General features: G+C 36.6%; 1 protein-coding gene across 1 annotated transcript in view; it reads left to right on the top strand.

The window, feature by feature from the left end:
- Window positions 1-21,903, top strand: part of ADAM10 (ADAM metallopeptidase domain 10) — a 143,405-nt gene that overhangs the window by 85,710 nt on the left and 35,792 nt on the right. Inside the window, exons 5-8 of the mRNA XM_070377989.1 lie at window positions 2,133-2,233; window positions 12,583-12,732; window positions 16,552-16,644; window positions 19,426-19,609. Coding sequence (XP_070234090.1) covers window positions 2,133-2,233; window positions 12,583-12,732; window positions 16,552-16,644; window positions 19,426-19,609 — 528 coding nt within the window. The remainder of the gene's footprint in view (window positions 1-2,132; window positions 2,234-12,582; window positions 12,733-16,551; window positions 16,645-19,425; window positions 19,610-21,903) is intronic.

Below are 21,903 nucleotides of genomic sequence, written 5' to 3'. Positions count from 1 at the left end.
TTCAAGAAATGACTCAGGAATCTAGGCTACTTTAGTTGGTGCCAATTTTACTCTTGCCGTTCTCAGTTTGTCTGTTTCCAGCCATTCAGATTCGCCTGCAGTGCAGGAGACACAGGTTCGATCCCTGGGTTGGGAACGTCCCCTCGAAAAAGAAATGGCTACCCACTCCAGTATTCTTGTCTGGGAAATCCCATGGATGGAGGAGCCAAGGGGGCTACAGTCTGGGGTCACATGAGTCAGACACAACTTAATGACTAAACCACCACCTATGGGGTGATACTTTCAGGAACTGTGAATATCCTGTTATTGTACATTTTGACCTAATGGCTTTAGTACCCCTTAATGCTAAGTTGCTTCAGTCATGTCCAACTCTTTGCAACCCTATGGACTGTAGCCCACCAGGCTCCTCTGTCCATGGGATTTCCCAGGCAAGAATATGGAGTGGGTTGCCATGCCCTCCTCCAGGGATCAAATCCAGGTCTCCTTCATCTCCTGTATTGGCAGGCAGATTGTTTACCACTGGTGCCACCTGGGAATGGGTGATCCTTGCGTATATCAAGGATCTGATAATGCGTATATCAGCTTATGCATATGGAGTTGTAAAATGGTAAATTTTTAAGTCTGTCATTTCTTCCACATTTATTGGTGGGAATTTTACAGCTGTTGCAGTCTTGACCTCTAGTAAAAACTAAAGTTTAAATCAGAGCTACTATATCAGTGTAGATAGGTTGACCATAACCCCTGCCTCCTACCAGCTAGTTTAGATTTATATTGTAATATTTAATTAGTATTTCTTATGGAATAGGTTACTAGTGTCCACTTTAGGTTCTAGATTTACTCAAGAAAGTGTTTTTAATTATAATTTTGTGTATTATAACTATAGCTACTTATAGATGTTTTAGTGCTTCCCCTCTCACCCATGTCTTGGTATTTTATTTTGACAATTCTCTTAATTATGGGTACTAGATTGAGTTATAAAATATGTTCATGAACTAAGGCGAACCTTATAAGGTTCTCTTAATTATGGGTACTAGATTAATTATGGGTACTATAAAATATGTTCATGAACTAAGGCGAACCTTACAAGGTTCTCTTAATTATGGGTAGTAGATAAATTATGGGTACTATAAAACATGTTCATGAACTAAGGCGAACCTTATAAGGTTCTCTTAATTATGGGTACTAGATTGAGTTATAAAATATGTTCATGAACTAAGACGAACCTAACAAGGGAGAAGTATGTGAACTGAGAGAGTGGAATAAACTTTTAAATGACTACACTAAATTGAACAGCTGTCTGTAAATAGAAACAATTCAGTTAAAGCAAAATTAATCACTTTAATTAGAAAGGGAAAACAAATGATGATAAAATAGTTACTGCTCTGTAAAGCATTCACTTGAATTATACATTGAAGAAGTTTAAACTCAGTCTACTTTTACCACGCCATGGAGCATGTTTCTAGATTACTTTCCTTTAAGGCTAGTTGGTATTCATTGAAGGAATTCAAACAGATAAATATTGTATTAGCCTAACTAGTTCAGATTGAAGTAGTTTTATATATTTGCAGAATAAGAAATTTAATGTGTTTGAAGGGAAAGTTATAAATTACAAAATGAAGTAAATTGCAGTCTTAAAATGCTCTATATATCTGAAGTGGGCAAGGTTTGGAAATTTAAACGCAGAATAAAGAACGGTTATTGTTCTTTTTTAGACCTCACAAATCACTCATATGAAAAAAGCCTAGAGACCAGTGATGTTGAAGGAGAACTTTGGAATCTGCCAGACTTTTTAAAAAAGGAAGTTCATTTATTTGGCTATGCCAGGTCTTAGGTGTGGCATGTGGGATCTTTGGTTGCAGCATGTGAACTCTTAGTTGTGGGTTCTAATTCCCTGACCAGGAATCGAACCTGGACCTCCTGCATTGGGAGCATGGTTTCTTAACCAGTGGACCACCAGGGAAGTCCTCACTTGTCATATTTTAAAATTAGAATACCTAGCATAATGCCTTTCCCATTGGTGCTCAGTAAGCATTTGTGGCTTTCATGAATTATGACAGTTACATTTTTGTTTATAAGATACTTGGTGATATCTTAACATGTGAGAGTAATAGCATTTCTTCTTTGTGTTTTAGAGTATCCCCATAAATATGGTCCACAGGGGGGTTGTGCAGATCATTCAGTGTTTGAAAGAATGAGGAAGTACCAGATGACTGGTGTAGAAGAAGTAACACAGGTAAGATTTTAATACAAGTTTGTGTTTAATAAATGAAAGTGAAGTTGTGCGTGTGTTTCTGCATTTAACATGTATGTTCTAGGATTTCTAAAATATTTATATTATCAGAAAATATTTATATTTCTTAATGCTCAAAGAGGCCAAATAACTTGCTTATAATAAAAAATGTGATGCTGAGGTTTGAATACAGTCTGCATGACCCCAAAATCATAACATGTCCAAAATATTCTCTTACATGATTTATCATAAAATTAAAAGTATTCAATCTGAATATGTGTTTAATATAAATGTCAGTGTTCATATTAGTATGAAAATTAGAGTGACCAACTTCCTCAGGTTTGCCTGGGACATCATTTTACCATTGAAAATCATGGGTCTAAGCAAACTCAGATGGTTAGTTACCCTAATAAAAATCACAGTGCTTTTAACATTTTAATTGTAAGTTTTTCTGCTGTTGACTATTGACCTTTGATTCTTTTTTGATTTTATTTTATTCATAGGTGATAGTTTTGTAGTTATTTAAAACACAAGTTTAAACTTTTTAAAGTTTTGTTTTTATAGTAAAAACATTTATCATGTATTTTAAACATCCTTTCTAAAAGTAGTAGGGTAGATTAACATTTCTTGAGTCACAAATGCAAATTTGTATGTTTTTTAATCTGCAGCATGGCATGAGATTATACCATTTCAAATGGGTCTTTCAAGTCTAAGTGAGATTTTATTCTTATATTCACTGAACAATTTTCTGTTGATCTCCCATATATTAGAATATCTGTGGCAGGTTCTGGAAATATGTGGAAATTAAGATGAAGCAAATTATCCTCACAAAGTTTATGGTTTAACTGGAGACACAGAAAAATTGAAGGTAGTAAGAAATAAAGAATTAAGTGAAGACTTAATGCTTGTGGGTGGTATTATACCCACAAAAAGACTAGTTAACCTAGCCCCAAAAGTGTTTGAGGACAATAATCAGAAACTGAAAGAGTAAGGAGAAGTTAGATTGACCATGAAGAGATGGAAAGAGAAGGAACAGTGTATACAAGGCCAGAGAGATAGCCGTACCAGTAAAGAATTCTTAGCTTCAGGCTAGGGGTGAAAAACTAGAGACTGGGAGACTAATTAGAAGTTGTTGCAATTATTCAGTTGAGAAATGATAGTCACTTGTATGGAGGTGTTGGCAATGTGGATAGATAGGCTGAAACCATAGATTGCTAGGTATAATAGAGTTTATCAGTGGCTAGATATAACATTAATATACAAAAGAAGTTTATGTATTTTTTTATATTAGCAGTAGACCACCAAAAATGTAATTCAAGAATGGACATCATTAAAAATAGTGTCAAGAATATCATGTATCAAAGAGTAAATGTAGCAAAGAAAGACCTATATAAGGAAAATTATGAAACTTTGTAAGAAATGTTACAGGTGACTGATTTTATTATGGAGAGATACACTGTATTAATGGAACTGATAGCTAATAGAAAAACATTAATTTTCCTCATATTGCTTTATTCATTCAATGCAGTTCCATGTAAATTACAGCATGATTATTCATAGCACTTGATGGATCATAGCACTTGATGGATCTAAAATGTTTCAAGAAAAAGTGAAGGCTAAGAAGAAATAAGGCCCATCTAAAGATGGTGAACAAGAAAAAGATTTACCCTGGAAGATATTAAGACTTACTAAAATAACAGAGAGAGTACTTTTAGCATAGGAATGAACAGATTGACCAGAGGGATAAAATTAATTGTCCAGATCCATACAGATATGAAACTTTGTTATGTGGTAGAGATAAAATCTCAAAGGAAAAATAGAGACTGTTGAATACATGGAGCCCCCCAAAAATGTTTATCCATTTGGAGAAAAAATGAAGTTGTATCTTTACCTCATACTATAGTTAAAACAAAACTCGGTAAGTACCACATGTCTGAAACAAAAACTTTGAAACTCTTAGTAGCACAAGTGGGTGGAAATTTCCCTTTCCAGTTATGCCAAAGTGACTGGCATCCAACTAGCCATTCTGCAAAAAACAACTGGAAAACCAAAACAAAACAAAAAAAATAAGCCCCAATTATTTTCAAATATTGGCCAACAGGCAATGCAGGATTGACATCCCTGAGAAAGGAGAAATAAATATCTCTGATTTCTATGACTTTTTGACTGGAGGCAAAATTTCAGGAATGGCACAATGAAGGGCGCTTCAAGAAGAGTTCAAAATGCATAGCACTCTTGCAGAGTTGAAGAGATAGGTTAAGGTTCAGAAAGGCTAAGGTATCTGGATTTATGGACATAGTACCTGGGAGGAAGAGGGAGCTAAGCTGATAAGCTCTAGATATCTGCACAGTGGTCACCTTGAATCTTAGCTGGATTCCAACCTATGCACACACACGGTGAGATTCTATGAGAAAACTACCCGAGAAAGAAAAACTCCTGAGAAATCTATAAACTAAACAACTATCAAAAATTGTACTTGGTAGAAGTCCCAGCCCATGCTTGGAATAAGCTAATCTCACCCCAGTCTAAAGGAGTACTCCAGACCTGTACTGACTAAGCTGAAAAACCAAGCTTCAGAAAGATCAAAGTTCTTTTCAAGTAAATTAGCTGCCTGTCTTCTCACTGGAGAAGGGAATGGCAAACCACTTCAGTATTCTTCCCTTGAAAACCACATGAGCAGTATGAAAAGGCAAAAAGATAGGACACTGAAAGATGAACTCCCCAGGTCGGTAGGTGCCCAATATGCTACTGGAGATCAGTGGAGAAATAACTCCAGAAAGAATGAAGCGATGGAGCCAAAGCAAAAACAACACCCAGTTGTGGATGTGACCGGTGATAGAAGCAAAGTCTGATGCTGTAAAGAGCAGTATTGCATAGGAACCTGGAATGTTAGGTCCATGAATCAAGGCAAATTGGAAGTGGTCAAATAGGAGATGGCAAGAGTGAACATCGACATTTTAGGAATCAGCAAACTCAAATGAACTGGAATGGGTGAATTTAACTCAGATGACCATTATATCTACTACTATGGGCAAGAATCCCTTCGAAGAAATGGAGAAGCCATAATAGTCAACAAGAGAGTCTGAAATGCAGTGCTTGGATCCAGTGTCAAAAATGACAGAATGATCTCTTCATTTCCAAGGCAAACCATTCAGTATCATGGTAATCCAAGTCTGTGCCTCGACCAGTAACGCTGAAGAAGCTGAAGTTGAACGGTTCTATGAAGACCTACAAGACCTTCTAGAACTAACAGCCAAAAAAGATGTCCTTTTCATTATAGGGGACTGGAATGCAAAAGTAGGAAGTCAAGAAACACCTGGAGTAACAGGCAAATTTGGCCTTGGAATACGGAATGAAGCAGGGCAAAGGCTAATAGAGTTTTGCCAAGAGAACACACTGGTCATAGCAAACACCCTCTTCCAATAACACAAGAGAAGACTCTACACATGCACATCACCAGATGGTCAATACCAAAATCAGATTGATTGTATTCTTTGCAGTCAAAGGTGGAGAAATTCTATACAGTCAGCAGAAACAAGACCAAGAGCTGACTGTGGCTCAGATCATGAACACCTTGTTGCCAAATTCAGAGTTAAATTGAAGAAAGTAGGGAAAACCACGAGACCATTCAAGTATGACATAAATCAAATCCCTTACTATTATTCAGTAGAAGTGAGAAATAGATTCAAGGGGTCAGATCTGATAGACAGAGTGGATAGATCTGATAGACAGGTTAGACCTGATAGATAGAAGAACTATGGACAGAGGTTTGTGACATTATACAGGAGACAAGGGAGCAAGACCATCCCCAAGAAAAAGACATGCAAAAAAGTGAAATGGCTGTCTGAGGAGGCCTTAAAAATAGCTGTGAAAAGAAGAGAAGTGAAAAGCAAAGGAGAAAAGGAAAGATACACCCATTTGAATGCGGAGTTCCAAAGAATAGCAAGGAGAGATAAGAAAGCCTTCCTCAGTTATCAGTGCAAAGAAATAGAGGAAAATAATAGAATGGGAAAGACTAGAGATCTCTTCAAGAAAATTAGAGATACCAAGGGAACATTTCATGCAAAGATGGGCTCAATAAAGGACAGAAATGGTATGGACCTAACAGAAGCAGAAGATATTAAGAAGAGGTGGCAAGAATACACAGAAGAACTGTACAAAAAAGAGCCTCACAATAATAAGATCTTCAGATAATCATGATGGTGTGATCACTCAGCTGTGGCCAGACATCATGGAATGTGAAGTCAAGTGGGGCTTAGGATGCATCACTATGAACAAAGCTAGTGGAGGTGATGGAATTCCAGTTGAGCTATTTCAAATCCTAGAAGATGATGCTGTGAAAGTGCTGCATTGTATATGCCAGCAAATCTGGAAAACTCAGCAGTGGCCACAGGACTGGAAAAGGTCAGTTTTCATTCCAATCCCAAAGAAAGGCAATGTCACAGAATGCTCAGACTACCACACAATTGCACTCATCTCACTCGCTAGTAAAGTAATGCTCAAAATTCTCCAAGCCAGACTTCAGCAGTACGTGAAGCGTGAACTTCCAGATGTTCAAGCTGGTTTTAGAAAAGGCAGAGGAACCAGAGATCAAATTGCCAACATCTGCTGGATCATGGAAGAAGCAAGAGAGTTCCAGAAAAACATCTATTTCTGCTTTATTGACTGTGCCAAATTCTTTGACTGTGTGGATCACCACAAACTGTGGAAAATTTTGAAAGAGATGGGAATATCAGACCACCTGACCTGCCTCTTGAGAAATCTGTATGCGGGTCAGGAAGCAACAGTTAGAACTGGGTGGTCATGGAACAACAAACTAGTTCCAAATCGGGAAAGGAGTATGTTAAGGCTGTATGTTGTCACCCTGCTTATTTAACTTATATTGCAGATTACATCATGAGAAATACTGGGCTAGATGAAGCACAAGCTGGAATCAAGATTGCCAGGAGAAATATATATAACTTCAGATATGCAGATGACACCACCCTTTTGGGAGAAAGTGAAGAAGAACTAAAGAGCCTCTTGATGAAAGTGGAAGAGGAGAGTTAGCTCAACATTCAAAAAATGGCATCTGGTCCCATTGGAGACAGTGAGAGACTTCATTTTTTGGGTTCCAAAATCACTGCAGATGGTGACTGCAGCCATGAAATTAAAAGATTCTTACTCCTTGGAAGCAAAGCTGTGACCACCCTAGACAGCATATTAAAAAGCAGAGACATTACTTTGCCAACAGAGGTCTGTGTAGTCAAAGCTATGGTTTTTCCAGTAGTCATATATGGATGTGAGAGTTGGACTATAAAGAAAGCTGAGTGCCAGAGAATTGATGCTTTTGAACTGTGGTGTTGGAGAAGACACTTGAGGGTCCCTTTGATTGCAGGGAGATCGAACCAATCAATCGTAAAGGAAATCAGTCTTGAATGTTCATTGGAAGGACTGATGTTGAAGCTGAAACTCCAATACTTTGGGCATCTGATGCGAAGATTTAACTCATTGGAGAAAACCTAGATGCAGGGAAAGATTGAAGGTGGAAGGAGAAGGGGAATGCAGAGGATGAGATGGTTGGATGGTACCACAGACTCAATGGACATGACTTTGAGTAAACTCTGGGAGTTGGTGATGGACAGGGAGGCCTGGCGTGCTGCAGTCCATGGTGTTGCAAAGCTTCAGACACAACTGAGAGACTGAACTGAATAGAACGATGCTCAATAGTGCTTGTTAAAAAAGGACGCTGAATGTAGATACTTAGTGATGTAACATTTAGAACGTAAGACGTTCAGAAAACATTGCTGGATGACAAGAAGCTCAAGAAGTTGAAATATGTGATCCATGATCAGGACAAAAAAAACAACCAGGTAGAAAAAGACTAGAAATTACAGGCATTACCATACAAGGACTTTAAAATAACTGTTACTAATATATTCAAAAATTACTGAAAACAAAGAGAAGAGAATAGTGATTATAATGAAGGAATCAGGTATAATCCTCCCGTGAGGATTTAGCTAGTAATGAACAAATAGATTTTCAAAGTTATGTGGAAATGTAAAGGACCTAGAACAGGCAAAACAATTTTCAAGAAAGAACAAAAGCCAGAGGACTTATACTACCTTAATTTGAGACTTAACTATAAAGCTGCAGTCATCAAGATGGTATCATCCTGACCTCAGCATAGATTTATTACAGGTTATGGAATGGAATAGAGAGTCCATATCCGAATGGTCTGTTAAATTTCACAAAAGTCCCAAAGTAATTTAAAGGACAGAAGAGTGGTCTCACAAATGAAAGTAAAAGTGAAAGTCACTCAGTTGTATGTGACTCTTTGCAACCCCATGGACTATACAGTCCATGGAATTCTCCAGACAAGAATACTGGAGTGGTAGCCTTTCCCTTCTCCAGGGGATCTTCCCAACCCAGGGATAGAACCCAGGTCCCTGTATTTGCAGGTAGATTTTTTTACCAACTGAGCCACAAAGGAAGCCCAATAATCCTGGAGTGGGTAACCTTTCCCTTCTCCAGCAGATCTTCCTGATCCAGGAATCAAATCGGCGTCCTCTGCATTGCAGGCGGATTCTTTATCTACTGAGCTATCAGGGAAGGTCTGACAAATAGTACTGTAAAAAAAAACAAACAACAACCTCACTTTATACTCTTATGTGCTGTGTACTCAGGCGCTTCAGTTGCGTCTGACTCTTTGTGACCCTATGGACTGTAGGCCACCAGGCTCCTCTGTCCATGGGATTCTCCAGGCAAGAATACTAGAGTTGGTTGCCGTGCCCTTCTTTAGGGGATCTTACCGACCGGGGATTGAATTCACATCTGCCTGTGTCTCCTGCATTGCAGGTGGATTCTTTACCCACTGAGCCACCTGGGAAGCCTGTTTATACCATTATACCTTATACAAAATTGATGATAAATCTGCATAAAGGTAAAACATAAACTTCTAGATTAAAGCGTAGAAATTTTTCCAACTTTGGAATAGAAAACAGTTTCTTAGGACAGAAAAATAGCCTGCCCCCCCCAGCCCAAAATTACAAGTTTGACTCTGTTAAATTAAGAACTTCTCAAAAGATATAGTTAAGAAAATGTAAAAAGAAGCCACAGACTGTGAGCAAAATGTCAACAGTACGTGTATCTAACAGAAGGCCTCTCCAGAATATAATAAGAACTCTTAAAGTGAAAGTGAAAGTCATGTCTGATTCTTTGCAACCACATGGACTATACAATCCATGGAATTCTCCAGGCCAGAATACTGGAGTGGGTCCTTTCCCTTCTCCAAGGGATCTTCCCAACCTAGGGATCCAACCCAGGTCTTTTGCATTGCAGGTGGATTCTTTACCATCTGAGCCTCAGAGGAAGCCCAAGAACTCAATTAAAAAGAAATACATAAACCTCAATTAAAAAATGGGCAAAAGCGTTTGAAAAGACACTTGACAAAAGAAGATATTAAAAAATATTTTGTATTTTGAGATAGAGAAACTCTTTAATAAGGAATGAAATCGTTGACTACTAAAAAATTGGTATATTTCACTATATGAAAATTAAGAGTGAAGGACACCTTACAGTGAAGACTATGAACTCTGAGACTATGTTAACAATACATGACATTGACAAAGAATTGTTTTCAAAAATAGAGAAGTAGTCCTCCTGCTTAGAAAAGCTAATAGAAACCAACCTGACTTCAAAATATGAATATTACAAAAATGTGTTTATATATATTTGTATTTGCATATGTGTGTATTTGTTTCAAGGCATTAGAGAATTAACAGGGCTCTGAAAAAGTGTGGGGACAGATCTTTGGGGGAGAAAAAGGACACTTAGGAAAGTGACCCTGACACTTTGGGCTACTTTTTCTCTAGCTATATCTTCCAGTTCCTGAGTAGAAGTCTCCAGGTTCTTGAGGCTAAAGATAAAAATACTGTTTAGGGACTTTATGTTGAGATCGTGAATGAAGGAAGGGCTGCTCTCTAGAAGTGAAAGTGAATCAGAAAGTGTTCTACCTCCCCTCACAGGGGTTAGAGTTTCTCACCACATCTTAATCTCTGACTGAATTAAGGTAATGGAGGATTACTAACACACCGAGCCTCATTGCTTGCCGGAAGTGAAAATATTAATAGATCTTGAGAAAGATATCATTACTTGAAGCCTCAGATTATGTCTATGATTTTCCATGTACATTGTCCAGCCCTGAGTTCAGAATAATCAGCATATTAACAAATGAGACAACATGGTAGAAGAGAGGGAAAAAATTACTTAACCAAACGTTAGTCATTCAGGATTAAATGACAGGGTCTCTCTTGGTGGTCCAGTGGTTAAGACACTAGAAGGAGGATGGTTTTGATCCCTGGTCAAAGATCCCACATGCCTCATGGTATGGCACGACCGAAAAATAAGAAATAGAAATTTAAAAAGAAAGATAAATGACAGGTGTACACCCTCAAAAAGGTATAGCTGAGGTGTCAGACATGTTAACAACCTAAAGGTATCTGAATAATGAAATGATCAGACATAGATAGACTTTAATATATTCAAGTACATAAAGACAAAATTAAAAATTTCAGCAGAAAATTGGAAGTGAACAGAAGAACCTAATGGAAATTCTAGAACTGAAAAATATAATAACAGAAACTAAGAATTTGGTGAACTTAGACCTGGATAGTATGTCATAAGAAGAAAGAGTAAACCATGGAAACAAATGGGTAGAAAATACAGAAATGAGTTTAAGAGACATAGTGATACATCAGAAAGTTCTAAAGTATGTATAATTGATATCTCAGAAGGAGAAAAAATGAGAGTGAAGTAGAGACAGATAGTGGCTGAGAATTTTCCACATATGACAGAGAAAATCAAACAACAAATTTAGTAAACCCTGTTATTAGTTCAGGAAAAATCTTTCATGAAGAAAATAATACTTTACACAGTATTAGAAAAGTCTAAAGACCAAAAGATACACTCTTAAAAACAACCAGTAAAAAGTCCAGTCACCTTCAAAGAAGCAGCAGTAAAAATGACAGCTCGTTTCTCATTGGAAACAGTTGAAACCAGAAGACAATGGAATGTGCTGAAACAGTAACTGCCATCCTAGAATGATGTACTGAGTGAAAATAGATAAAAGTACAATGAAGACAGTAACTAAGAGAACAAACATGGAGTTGTCAAGGGAGAAGGAAATTATAAAATGTGAGTGTAAATTTGGAATTGTGGCTTAAAATTTAAGTTGAACTCTCAATTACTGTCATTACAGTTCACTTAGCATGGTGCTTTTAGATGTCAGCAAATACTTAAATCTTTAGATTCAACAGCAGTGTTATTTCTTTAAACAAATACTTATTGAGTGTCTGCCATTTGCCTGTGAAGTGTGTGTTGCCAGCTAGCAGTATAGTAAGAAGCAAACACAGAGATAATTTCTTCTTTCCAGAACTCATATTCTAGTGGTTGAAGTCATGGTGGTGGACTGGGGACAGAAGATGAATAACCACATGATTAACTGTGATGGACATGGGTCCATGGTTCTATGAGGTGTAGTATGGGTGATTTAACCTTTGCTAAGTCTGAAGAAAGAAGTGGACTAGATCAGGGAAGGCAGTATCCCCATGTGCAAAATACTGTGAAGGGATACAGATGACGTGTTGCAGGATTGGAAAGAAGTTCTGTTTAGCTGTAGCAGAGAGAGCTAGAGTTGGGTAGTGTTGTAAGGTCTCTGTGAAGTACTGTGGAATGGGACAAAACTGAACAGGTAAACAAAGTCTGTAGTGTTGACTAGGTGGTGCATCTAAAGGGTTTATGATTTTATTCTTAGAGTGATAGGAAGTCATTTGAAATACAGGTGCAGATGGGTAATATTTTCAAAATCGTGTTTTGAAGAGATTGCAGTTTGAAGATCAGCCATGGACAGAGATGGATTCCCATCACTCTTAGTGCAGTACTCTAGGTAGTAAGTGATGGTGGCTTGGGCTAATGTGATGGACTAGAGGTAATGTGGGCAGATGCCCTAAGTACTTAGATGCTAAATTTGGCACAGCTGGGTGATAGATTGGTAGAGGAAGATGTCAAAGTATTATAGACTACTGTAAGACTTGCTTTATGTGTATACACACACACACACATGATTACATATTAAATGGTATGTTTTGAAAATGTTTCAAAGTTAAAGAATTGTTTGAATAAATAAATCATCTATAAAGTAGAACATTACGAGACTGAAAGTGCTGTTTAGGAATTTTTAACAGTGTGAGGAAATAACCTATGGTCTTACATATGAAGTAGAAAATGAAGTTGTTTAAAATGTATATCATTGATTATATAAATTATGATAGTGAAACATGCTAATGATCAGAAATAACTCTTTTGACATATAGACACCTCAAGAAAAACATGCTATTAATGGTCCAGAACTCCTGAGGAAAAAACGTACAACTGTAGCTGAAAAAAATACTTGTCAGCTTTATATTCAGACTGATCATCTGTTCTTTAAATATTACGGAACACGAGAAGCTGTGATTGCCCAGGTATCTATAATTTTGCTACTATTTTAGTTTTGATATTCTCATATTGTTTGATTATACCTGTGTTTTCCTCTAAAAGTTAAAGTTAGTGCATATCTCATTTTGGAAAAGTAAAGAGTATGTATTTTCAGTTGTGATGTGATAAAATATGTAAGATAAGAACACAAATAACTGAAAGACCAGTTAGGATATTTTAGTGTCGTTCAAAAGAGAGATTTAAGACAATGATTTCATGAAGAAGATGATGGCACTGGAGCTTAGCTTTGAAAAGAGGGTCAGATTATCATTTGTGGTCTTAAAGGAGAGAAAGGTAGAAGAATCCTAATAAGAGTATTTAATTTCTATTCTGTATTCTCATTATACTTAACACTCTGTGTGCTGTGTGCTTAGTTGCTCAGTTGTGTCTGAATTTTTACAACCCTGTGGACTGTAGCCCACTAGGCTGCTCTGTCCATGGGGATTCTCCAGGCAAGTATACAGGAGTGGGTTGCCATGCCCTCCTCTGAGGGATCTTCCCCACCCAAGGATAGAACCCAGGTCCTCCTACATTGCAGACAGATTCTTTACTGTCTGAGCCACCAGAGAAGCCCACTCTATAGTTACACTATTATCTGCATTTGTATCTTTTCAACCCTTCAGTTTAGTTCAGTTCAGTCACTCAGTCGTGTCCGACTCTTTGCGACCCCATGGACTGCATGCAGCATGCCAGGCTTCCCTGTCCATCACTAACTCCTGGAATTTACTCAAACTCATGTCCATTGAGTTGTGATGCCATCCAACCATCTCATCCTTTCTCGTCCCCTTCTCCTGCCTTCAATCTTTTCCAGCACCAGGGTCTTTTCAAATGAATCAGCTCTTCACATCAGGTGGCCAAAGTATTGGAGTTTCAGCTTCAGCATCAGTCATTCCAATGAACACCCAGGACTGATTTCCTTTGGGATGGACTGACTGGATCTCCTTGCAGTCCAAGGGACTCTTAACACCACAGTTCAAAAGCATCAATTCTTCGGTGCTCAGCTTTCTTTATAGTCCAACTCTCACATCCATACATGACTACTGGAAAAAGCCTTATTAAAGTATAAATTTTTTGGAGATACTCTTCAAAATACCCTTCATTTTGAAGGTATCCATTGAATTTGATGAATGCATTTTGAGTCTAAGGATTTGAGACTGAGATGGTGGAGGTGTCATTAGTACAAATGGTGAACTTGTTTTGTTGGTGGTAATGAACTTACTTTTAGACATGTTTTAAAAACCCATGTACCTGATTGTCCCTTTAGGGTATTGAAAATATAGAATTGGAGCATGGGAGAGGTTAGCCTTGAGCTTTCTGCATGGAATTTAAGGGTTTAAGAGAGAGTTAAAACAAGGAAAGAGAATGAAAGGGAGAGAATGAAATCAAAAGGGAAGGAACTGGGAGATAAAATCTCTTTATAGTGAATAGGATGAGGAGGAGAAACTATGGGCTAAAATGTAATAGTTAAAGAGGTGGGAGATAAAGTAGGATCAATCAAGGAATAAGAAAAGTTTCAAATTAAACGCATAGCCAGTAGAGTCATATTTGGAGATATCAAAGAGAATGACTTCAGTGTGTTAATTAACTTGATGGGAGGGATCCTTTCCCAATGTGTATGTTTGTCAAATTGTCATGATGTACACTTTAAATATCTTACATTTAATTTGTCGATTATACCTCAGTGAAAAAGACCCTGATGCTGGGAAAGTTTGAAGGCAGGAAGAGAAGGGGACGACAGAAGATGAGATGGTTGGGTGGCATCACTGATTAAATGGACATGAGTTTGAGCAAGCTTCAGGCGATAGTGAAGGGCAGGGAAGCCTGGCATTGGATGGTTGGATGGCATCACCAACTCAATGGACATGAGTTTGAGCAATATCTGGGAGTTGGTAATGGACAGGGAAGCCTGGTGTGCTGTAGTCCATGGGGTAATAAAGAGTTGGATATGCCTGAGCGACTGAACTGCCTGACTGAACTGAATGCTGAAAAAAAGAAAGAATGATTATAAATATTAGTTGACTTAGTTATCAGAAGATTGTTGACGTGCTTTAAGCAAGCTTTCAGTAAAGTTATGCGGGTGAAAACATTGTGAACAATAAGGAATTGGTTGGCAGGAACAGTTAGGGTTTCAAGAGATGTGAAAAACCAGAAATATGGTGGCTTAAGAATAAGGAAATGGCAACCCACTCCAGTACTCTTGCCTGGAAAATCCCATGGATGGAGAAGCCTGGTAGGCTACAGTCCATGGGGCGCAAAGAGTCAGACATGACTGAGCGACTTCACTTCACAAGAATAATATGGAATATTTGAGTGAAAGGGGGACACACGAGAAGTTGGTCAGAAGAGGAACATGATCCAGTGGAGAAGCAGTGTAAGATATGAAAAAGAAAAATTGATGTAAGACAATGTTCTTGAAGATCCAGTAAGGATTGGGGTTAAGAATAAAAGAAAGTTACTCCATAAGGAAGAATTACCATTTGAGGAAGATAGAAATGGATAAAGATAGAAAAGTTTGAAGGTTAAAAGAGCAGGAACTCAAGATGAACTCTCAGTAAACTAAGATATCTAATTAGTCATCTGTGGAGAAGTGTTTGAACCGCCAATGTTTGGGGTGGAGAAAGAACAGAGAGTTGGATAAGGGATCACTAAACCAAGCTGAGTGTAGGTAGTACAGATTTCTAATGGACTTTACCAGCAGTGTTATGATGTTCTTTATCAATGTGTGGCAAACTGGGCTACTTTTTAAATTGGTAATGCTTCTACTTGGCTGTTCTATGTTTATATAATTTCTTTGAAAATAGTTTTGAAACTATATATGCATGCATATTTTCACATAAGTGGTAGCAGGAGTGCTTTTCGTAAATGAAGATGGGAAGGTTCATATATAGTGATTTAGAAGCCAGAGAGTTAAGTTGGGAGTCAGCTAGGTAAAAAGAGGATCTTTCTGTGTTCTGTCACTCTGCTTGTCTCTCTCAGTTTTAGCAAAATCTGAATGTATATTGTTTATATTTATATTACTTCTTTCCCTTTCTCCTCCCTCTAAAGTAAATCTCTATAAATTTATAGGGATCTTCTCAGTTTTGTTTACCACTATACCTCCAGCACCTAATACGGTGTCTTTGTTGTTATTTAGTTGCTAAGTCATCTTCCATGCTTTTTCGACCCCATGGGCTATAGCCTGCCTGGCTCCTCCATCCATGGGATTTCCCAGGCAAGAATACTGGAATGGGTTGCCATTTCCTTCTCCAGGGCATCTTCCCAACCTAGGGACCATCTCTGTCTCCTGCATTGGCAAGTGGGTTCTTTACCACTGAGTCACCAGGGAAGCCCAGTGCCTACTACATAGTAAGTGGTGGACAAAACTTAACAGAATGTGTACCAGTGTAGCAGTGGTAAGACTGAGTCAGAGGATGACTGAGTGCTCTGATACTAACAGGGAGATATTCACAGAATATGTTTGAATTGAGTCTAAGGAGTAAAACCCTAGGTATAAGGCAGCAGCATGTGAAAAGGCATGGAAGTATGACATTGCAGGATGAATTGAGGAAACAAAGTTTTATATGACCGAGGCAAGAGTGCATGTTTGGTTTTGGCCAGAGAAAAGTCGGGAGAGTCATTCTATTTCTCTTCTCAGTTCCAGCTCACTAATCTTTTTCATCCTTTCATCTAGTATATGATATTGACATTTTAAAATTTGAATGTGGTAGAATATGAATAATTCTTGATTTGGAAAATGGAAATTCACAGTCTTTTTCACATTTCAACATTGCCCCTAAAATGTTTTTCTTTTTTAAAAAAATCAATAGATATCCAGTCATGTTAAAGCAATTGACACAATTTACCAGACAACAGACTTCTCTGGAATCCGTAACATCAGTTTCATGGTGAAACGCATAAGAGTAAGTAAGGAATTTCAATAGTTAACATTAAAAAAGAGAAACAATAAGGATCATGTTTACGAAATGAAAATGCTTGCTTTTTATTTCATCTTTTATGCATTAAATAATTTAAATTGTATTTACTAATACAGGTTATCTTTACTCTTGGGTTGTACATGATCACAGAGGGGATACCCGGACTTATGATTTAAGAATGAAATCTATAGAGCTTTAATCTGGACTGTAGAAGAAGTATGGTATAAAGTACTGTTTTCTGTTTGTCTGATTAACATACTACTTATAAAGTGCTCTAGTAACTAGAGATTCGGTACTTGACATTTCCCCCAGTTTCTGTAGTTCTGTAGATTTTCCTTATAAAGTATATTTTAGAATGTGTCCCATTTGATGCTCCAGTGGAGGGAAGGATAGATACAGTGGTTAAGTAAAATTGGAAGTTGGAGAAACACTTAATTCTATTTCCTCTTGAAATTTAACAGTGCACACTAATGTATTCCAGGTTTTGAAAAATCCTTTGGGAAAGAAATCCATACATTTCTAAGCTCATTTAGCCTTTTTTGTATTATCATCTGAGACGCCAAAGAATTGCAGTACACATTTTGAGAAATGCTGATTCTTAGTTTTAATGTTATAAATTGTTAATAAGTAAATACTCAATTATTAACAAAATTGGACTGTTTCAAACATTTTCTAAATATGAATTCTTTCAAAGTATATAGCTTTTAGGAATCTGAGTTTATAAGCTAGATAACCCATGTTTTAAAAGTCATCATTTTACAAAAGTACTTTCCACAGAACTTCTTTATTTTTAATAAAAATTTTAATGGTTTAAAATTTTTTTAAATTATGTATTTATTTATTTTTGGCCTCACTATGCAGCTTGGAGGATTTTAGTTCCCCAACCAGGGATTGAACCCTAGCCCTCTCAGTGAAAGCACCGAGTTTTGACAACTAGATCTCCAGGGACTTTCCCATAGAGAATTCTTTATATTTCTTAAAATATGGTTGACTAGATTATAGTTTTAGAATACATGTGTAATATATTTTTTAAAATAGCTGAAAGTGGTCTTTACTTTTAAAAGTGACATGATTAAATACTACATTGAGTTGTCTTAAGGTGGAATATGGTTTATAGATAGAACTGTAATCAGTTGCTTTCATGTATTTTGAGAGTGATATAAACATTTAAATGAGCAAATAAAAGTGATAAGTGATATAAATATTGCTGTTCAGTAGACAGAGGAATAAAATGCAAAGTAGTGAAAAATAGAGAACACCTTAAGAAGTTTTAGTAAGGTACATTTTTTTGAGTAAAATAATTTGCATTATGAAGAAACACATGTAATATAAAAGGGTAATGTGGCAGTTGGTTGTTTTTCCAGCCTTTAATCAAGATTAAAACTTTAGTTTAAAATCTCATCAGTTGAAGTTTGTGACCCATTAAATAATTTGAAATTTATATTTTATAAGCACATATTTAAATATTCATCATCCCATTTTTAATATAGGTAACTAAAATTTAGATGTAGTTTTTATTTATAGCCGATATTATAGAAATATCAGAATTTCATTTCTGTGTTTTGTGGGGAAAAGCAATATGTAGCATGTCTCTAAGCATGGGCTACTTAACAATACATAGTATTCTTGTTTTGGGATTTGTGCGTGTGTGTGTTATATGACCATAACTGATTGTTTTGATTAATTGTTAATGGATAAACCAGATGTTCTCATATCTGTCCTTGGGCAGTTACCCTCAAGGGATTTCTGCCACCCTGTTTGAAAACCCCTTGGTTTTACTGAAAGATGTGGATCATAAAAAGACCTGTAGTTTTCATTTTATTGACTGTAATAGCCTTACCTTATCACTGATATTTTCAGTAGACTGAGATTTGCCTTCTAAGCAATGTTTATTCTCATATATATTCCTTTTTATTCTCTATCAAAAGTCTTATATGTAGTTCTCTTACTTGGAGAAAATCAAATTGTTCTAGGACTTCAAAAGATAGGCAGAGGTCTCTGAAAAGAAATGACTCATAAATAAAAGCTTTTGTTTGGTGAAGTTTGGTATCAGAATTGATTATTCTTCACATTGTATAAGAGAAACCTGCCCCAAGAGTGTAGTAGATAAAGTGTTGAAGTAAACATTCTGGAGGAACTCAGCTTGAAATAGAGACACAAATGGGCAAAGAAAAAAAATTCTTAAACAGGGAAAAAAATTGAACTTGAAGCTAGTTGGGCTTGACTCATGATTTTCTAGGCAAGTAGAACCAGGAATATGATTTGTCTGCTGAATTGACAGTCTTGGATTTAGTATCTATTTTATGTTCTGCTAATTAGGTGAAATACAGGGTTTTATATCCTTTACTTATCACCATATGTAGGAGATCAACTGATCAAATGATTAAATTTGAGAAACTGTACTTCCTTATTAGAAATTTTGAAAGCAGAACTTGTTTTTTCATCCCAAGTGTTCAGGAAAGGGGTAAAAATTTGCTCAGAAATGTAAGATACTCAGTTTTAATTCCCCTGCCTTGTCTTTCCATTTTTTTTTCTTTTTGGTGTCTATGATCAGCTATGGGGTGGAGGAAGTGGGAATAATTGTAGAAGCATTAATTTAGCCCCAACTTCTTTGGGCTATTGTCCAGCTTGGTCAAATTTTTCTAAATCTTCAGATATCCTCATGGCTACTTAAAAAAAAAAAATTGACCAAGTAGTGGATACTACTTTTGCTAAAACTCTGCTAACATTAGCTGCTTATTAAAATCATTGTTTTGTGGGTTTTAGATCAACACAACTGCTGATGAGAAGGACCCTACAAATCCATTCCGTTTTCCAAATATTGGTGTGGAGAAGTTTCTGGAGCTGAATTCTGAGCAGAATCATGATGACTACTGTTTGGCCTACGTTTTCACAGATCGAGATTTTGATGATGGTGTCCTTGGTCTGGCGTGGGTTGGAGCACCTTCAGGTAGTCTATCTAAATATGTCTTGACTTACTACTTGGAATGAAAAGCAGTTTCATGATGGATTGAATTTTACAAAGTATAGGAGAAAGTAATGCCCGTATAGTATTTTCATTTGTACAGGTCAAGTTAGGTAAAATTCATAAGCATAAATGTAAATGGAAAAATAGATGAAGCAGCTTTTTATTTTGAAATGAATTACATGAGTACTGACAGGGAGATAGCCTGACATTTGGTATTGTACCTTCAGTGGCTGAAATAAATAATTTTATGGGGAAAAGTGGTACTTATCTCTGAAACTAAAAAGCAGAATGCTAATTGTTCCACAAAAGTTAATGTAATTAATTAATGGGATGGGGGTTGGGGAGAGGTTCTTAGAGTCAACAAGGGAAAATTATGTTCTTGCTTTTGTTCTGCAGTGAGATAAAATGCAGAGAAATCCTGCTCAAGAACAGCAGGTGGGAAGAAAAAGAAAGACTACCTTTACTATCATTATTTTATTTCTAGCCTTTATTTTAACAAAAGTCAAAGAGACTGCCTGAAAAGAGATGAGAGTAGGAGACCCCAGGACCCATAGCTCCATTGGTTGACTGCATGGACCCACATTCTGCTGGTGTCTACCTTAGCCATGAAAGCCACTATCATTGAGAAAACTGGAATAGGATAATCTCCTTTCTACTGCAGTCCAGTGGGGGTCTGTCATTTACGGTATAATAGGTTCAGTAGCCTAGTTTAGAGAAATGCAAATTTATTAAGTAGAAAGAATCCCCGACTCTTTGAATATAAATTTGCCATATAGGATTTGATGAGTAGTCCATCATCTTCTGAGCTGTAAACAGCTGTTTCTCCTTTTGATACATCTTTTTAAAAGAATCAACTTCAGCTTTATATGGGGTAAGACAGGCTCTTCTATTCTTAATTTACTCTTTGATTTTTTATGCATATTTTAACATCTTTAGTACTATAGTTTTCCTCTTATATATTTTGCTCTTTTTTTAAAACCAGCAGTGAATATCCTTTTTACAGGTTCCAAAGCTTTTGTTTCTCTGCCACATTTTGAAGTGTACCCAATCCCTGCTGTCATTAAAATACATGTTTATGTCATAGGCTGCATGTATTATATACTACAGCATTTTTGGATATTTGTCCCTTAAAGTGATCTGTGTTGGTTTTGTGTTACTTGCATTGTCAGCAGATTGTATGTCTCGCTCTTTCCTGTGATAATTCACGTATTTTATAACTTGTATATGCTGAAATTTCTTTTTCCCTGCTTGGGAAAAAGATTAGTTGGATAATTTTATCACAATGTTTTTAATCCCTTCTCCTTATTCATCAGTAAGTACTATAGGAACTCAAGGATTCATTTGGTTTGTCTTTATATATTGTGGTTAATATGGTGGTTCTTTAACTGTGCTCCATGGACTAGCAGCATCCATATTACCTCGGAACTTGTTAGGAATGTAAATTTATGGGCCTCACTCAGATCTACTGTATCAGAAATTCCGGGTGGTGTGAAACCCATCAGTCTTTGTCTGAAGAAGCCCTCCAGGTGATTCTGATGCATTCTAAAGTTTGAAAACCAGCATATTAATATGTTTGCTCACAAAATCTCTCCTGGGCAAATGATTAGATGGTCTCAGACTAAAAACTTCATGCCATTTTGTATTTTCAACTCCAGACTGTTGTTCATTAAGAATGTAGTGGTTCTGAGAGAGCTTGGTTAAGTTTTTCTGAATATTCAGATATCTGCATGTCTACTTAAAAAAAAGACTATATATTTAGAACAGTTTTAAATTTATACAAAAATTGAGCAGATAGTATAGAGTGTTATCTCCCCTACCTTTCTGTTTTATAACAGCTTACATTAGTATGATACATTTGTTACACTTAATGAACCAGTATTACATGGTACATTATTGTTAACATTAATTATTACATTAATGTAATAATAGGTACATTATTGTTAACTAAAATCATCCCATAGTTTATTCAGATTTCTTACTCAGATCAGGTCCTTTTCCCATTCCAGGATCCTGTCCAGGATACAACCATACATCTAATTGTCATTTCTCTTTAGTCTCCTCCTAGCTGTGATGATTTTTCAGACTTTTCTTATTTTTTATAACCTTGACAGTTTTGAGGCGTATTGGTCAGGGATATTGTTGGATGCCCCTCTGTCGTAGTGTGTTTGATGTTTTTCTCATGATTGAACTAGGGTTTGGGGGACAGTTAGTTTTTCTGTCTAGTTTGTGATATCTAGACCACTTAATTTATGAAGTACTGTTTATTTTATTGAAGT

Source organism: Bos mutus, chromosome 10 (genome assembly GCF_027580195.1).
Source record: "Bos mutus isolate GX-2022 chromosome 10, NWIPB_WYAK_1.1, whole genome shotgun sequence".
NCBI classification, from domain to species: domain Eukaryota; kingdom Metazoa; phylum Chordata; class Mammalia; order Artiodactyla; family Bovidae; genus Bos; species Bos mutus.
The sequence above is the reverse complement of the archived record's forward strand: the minus strand, read 5'-3'. Positions and strand labels throughout refer to the sequence as shown.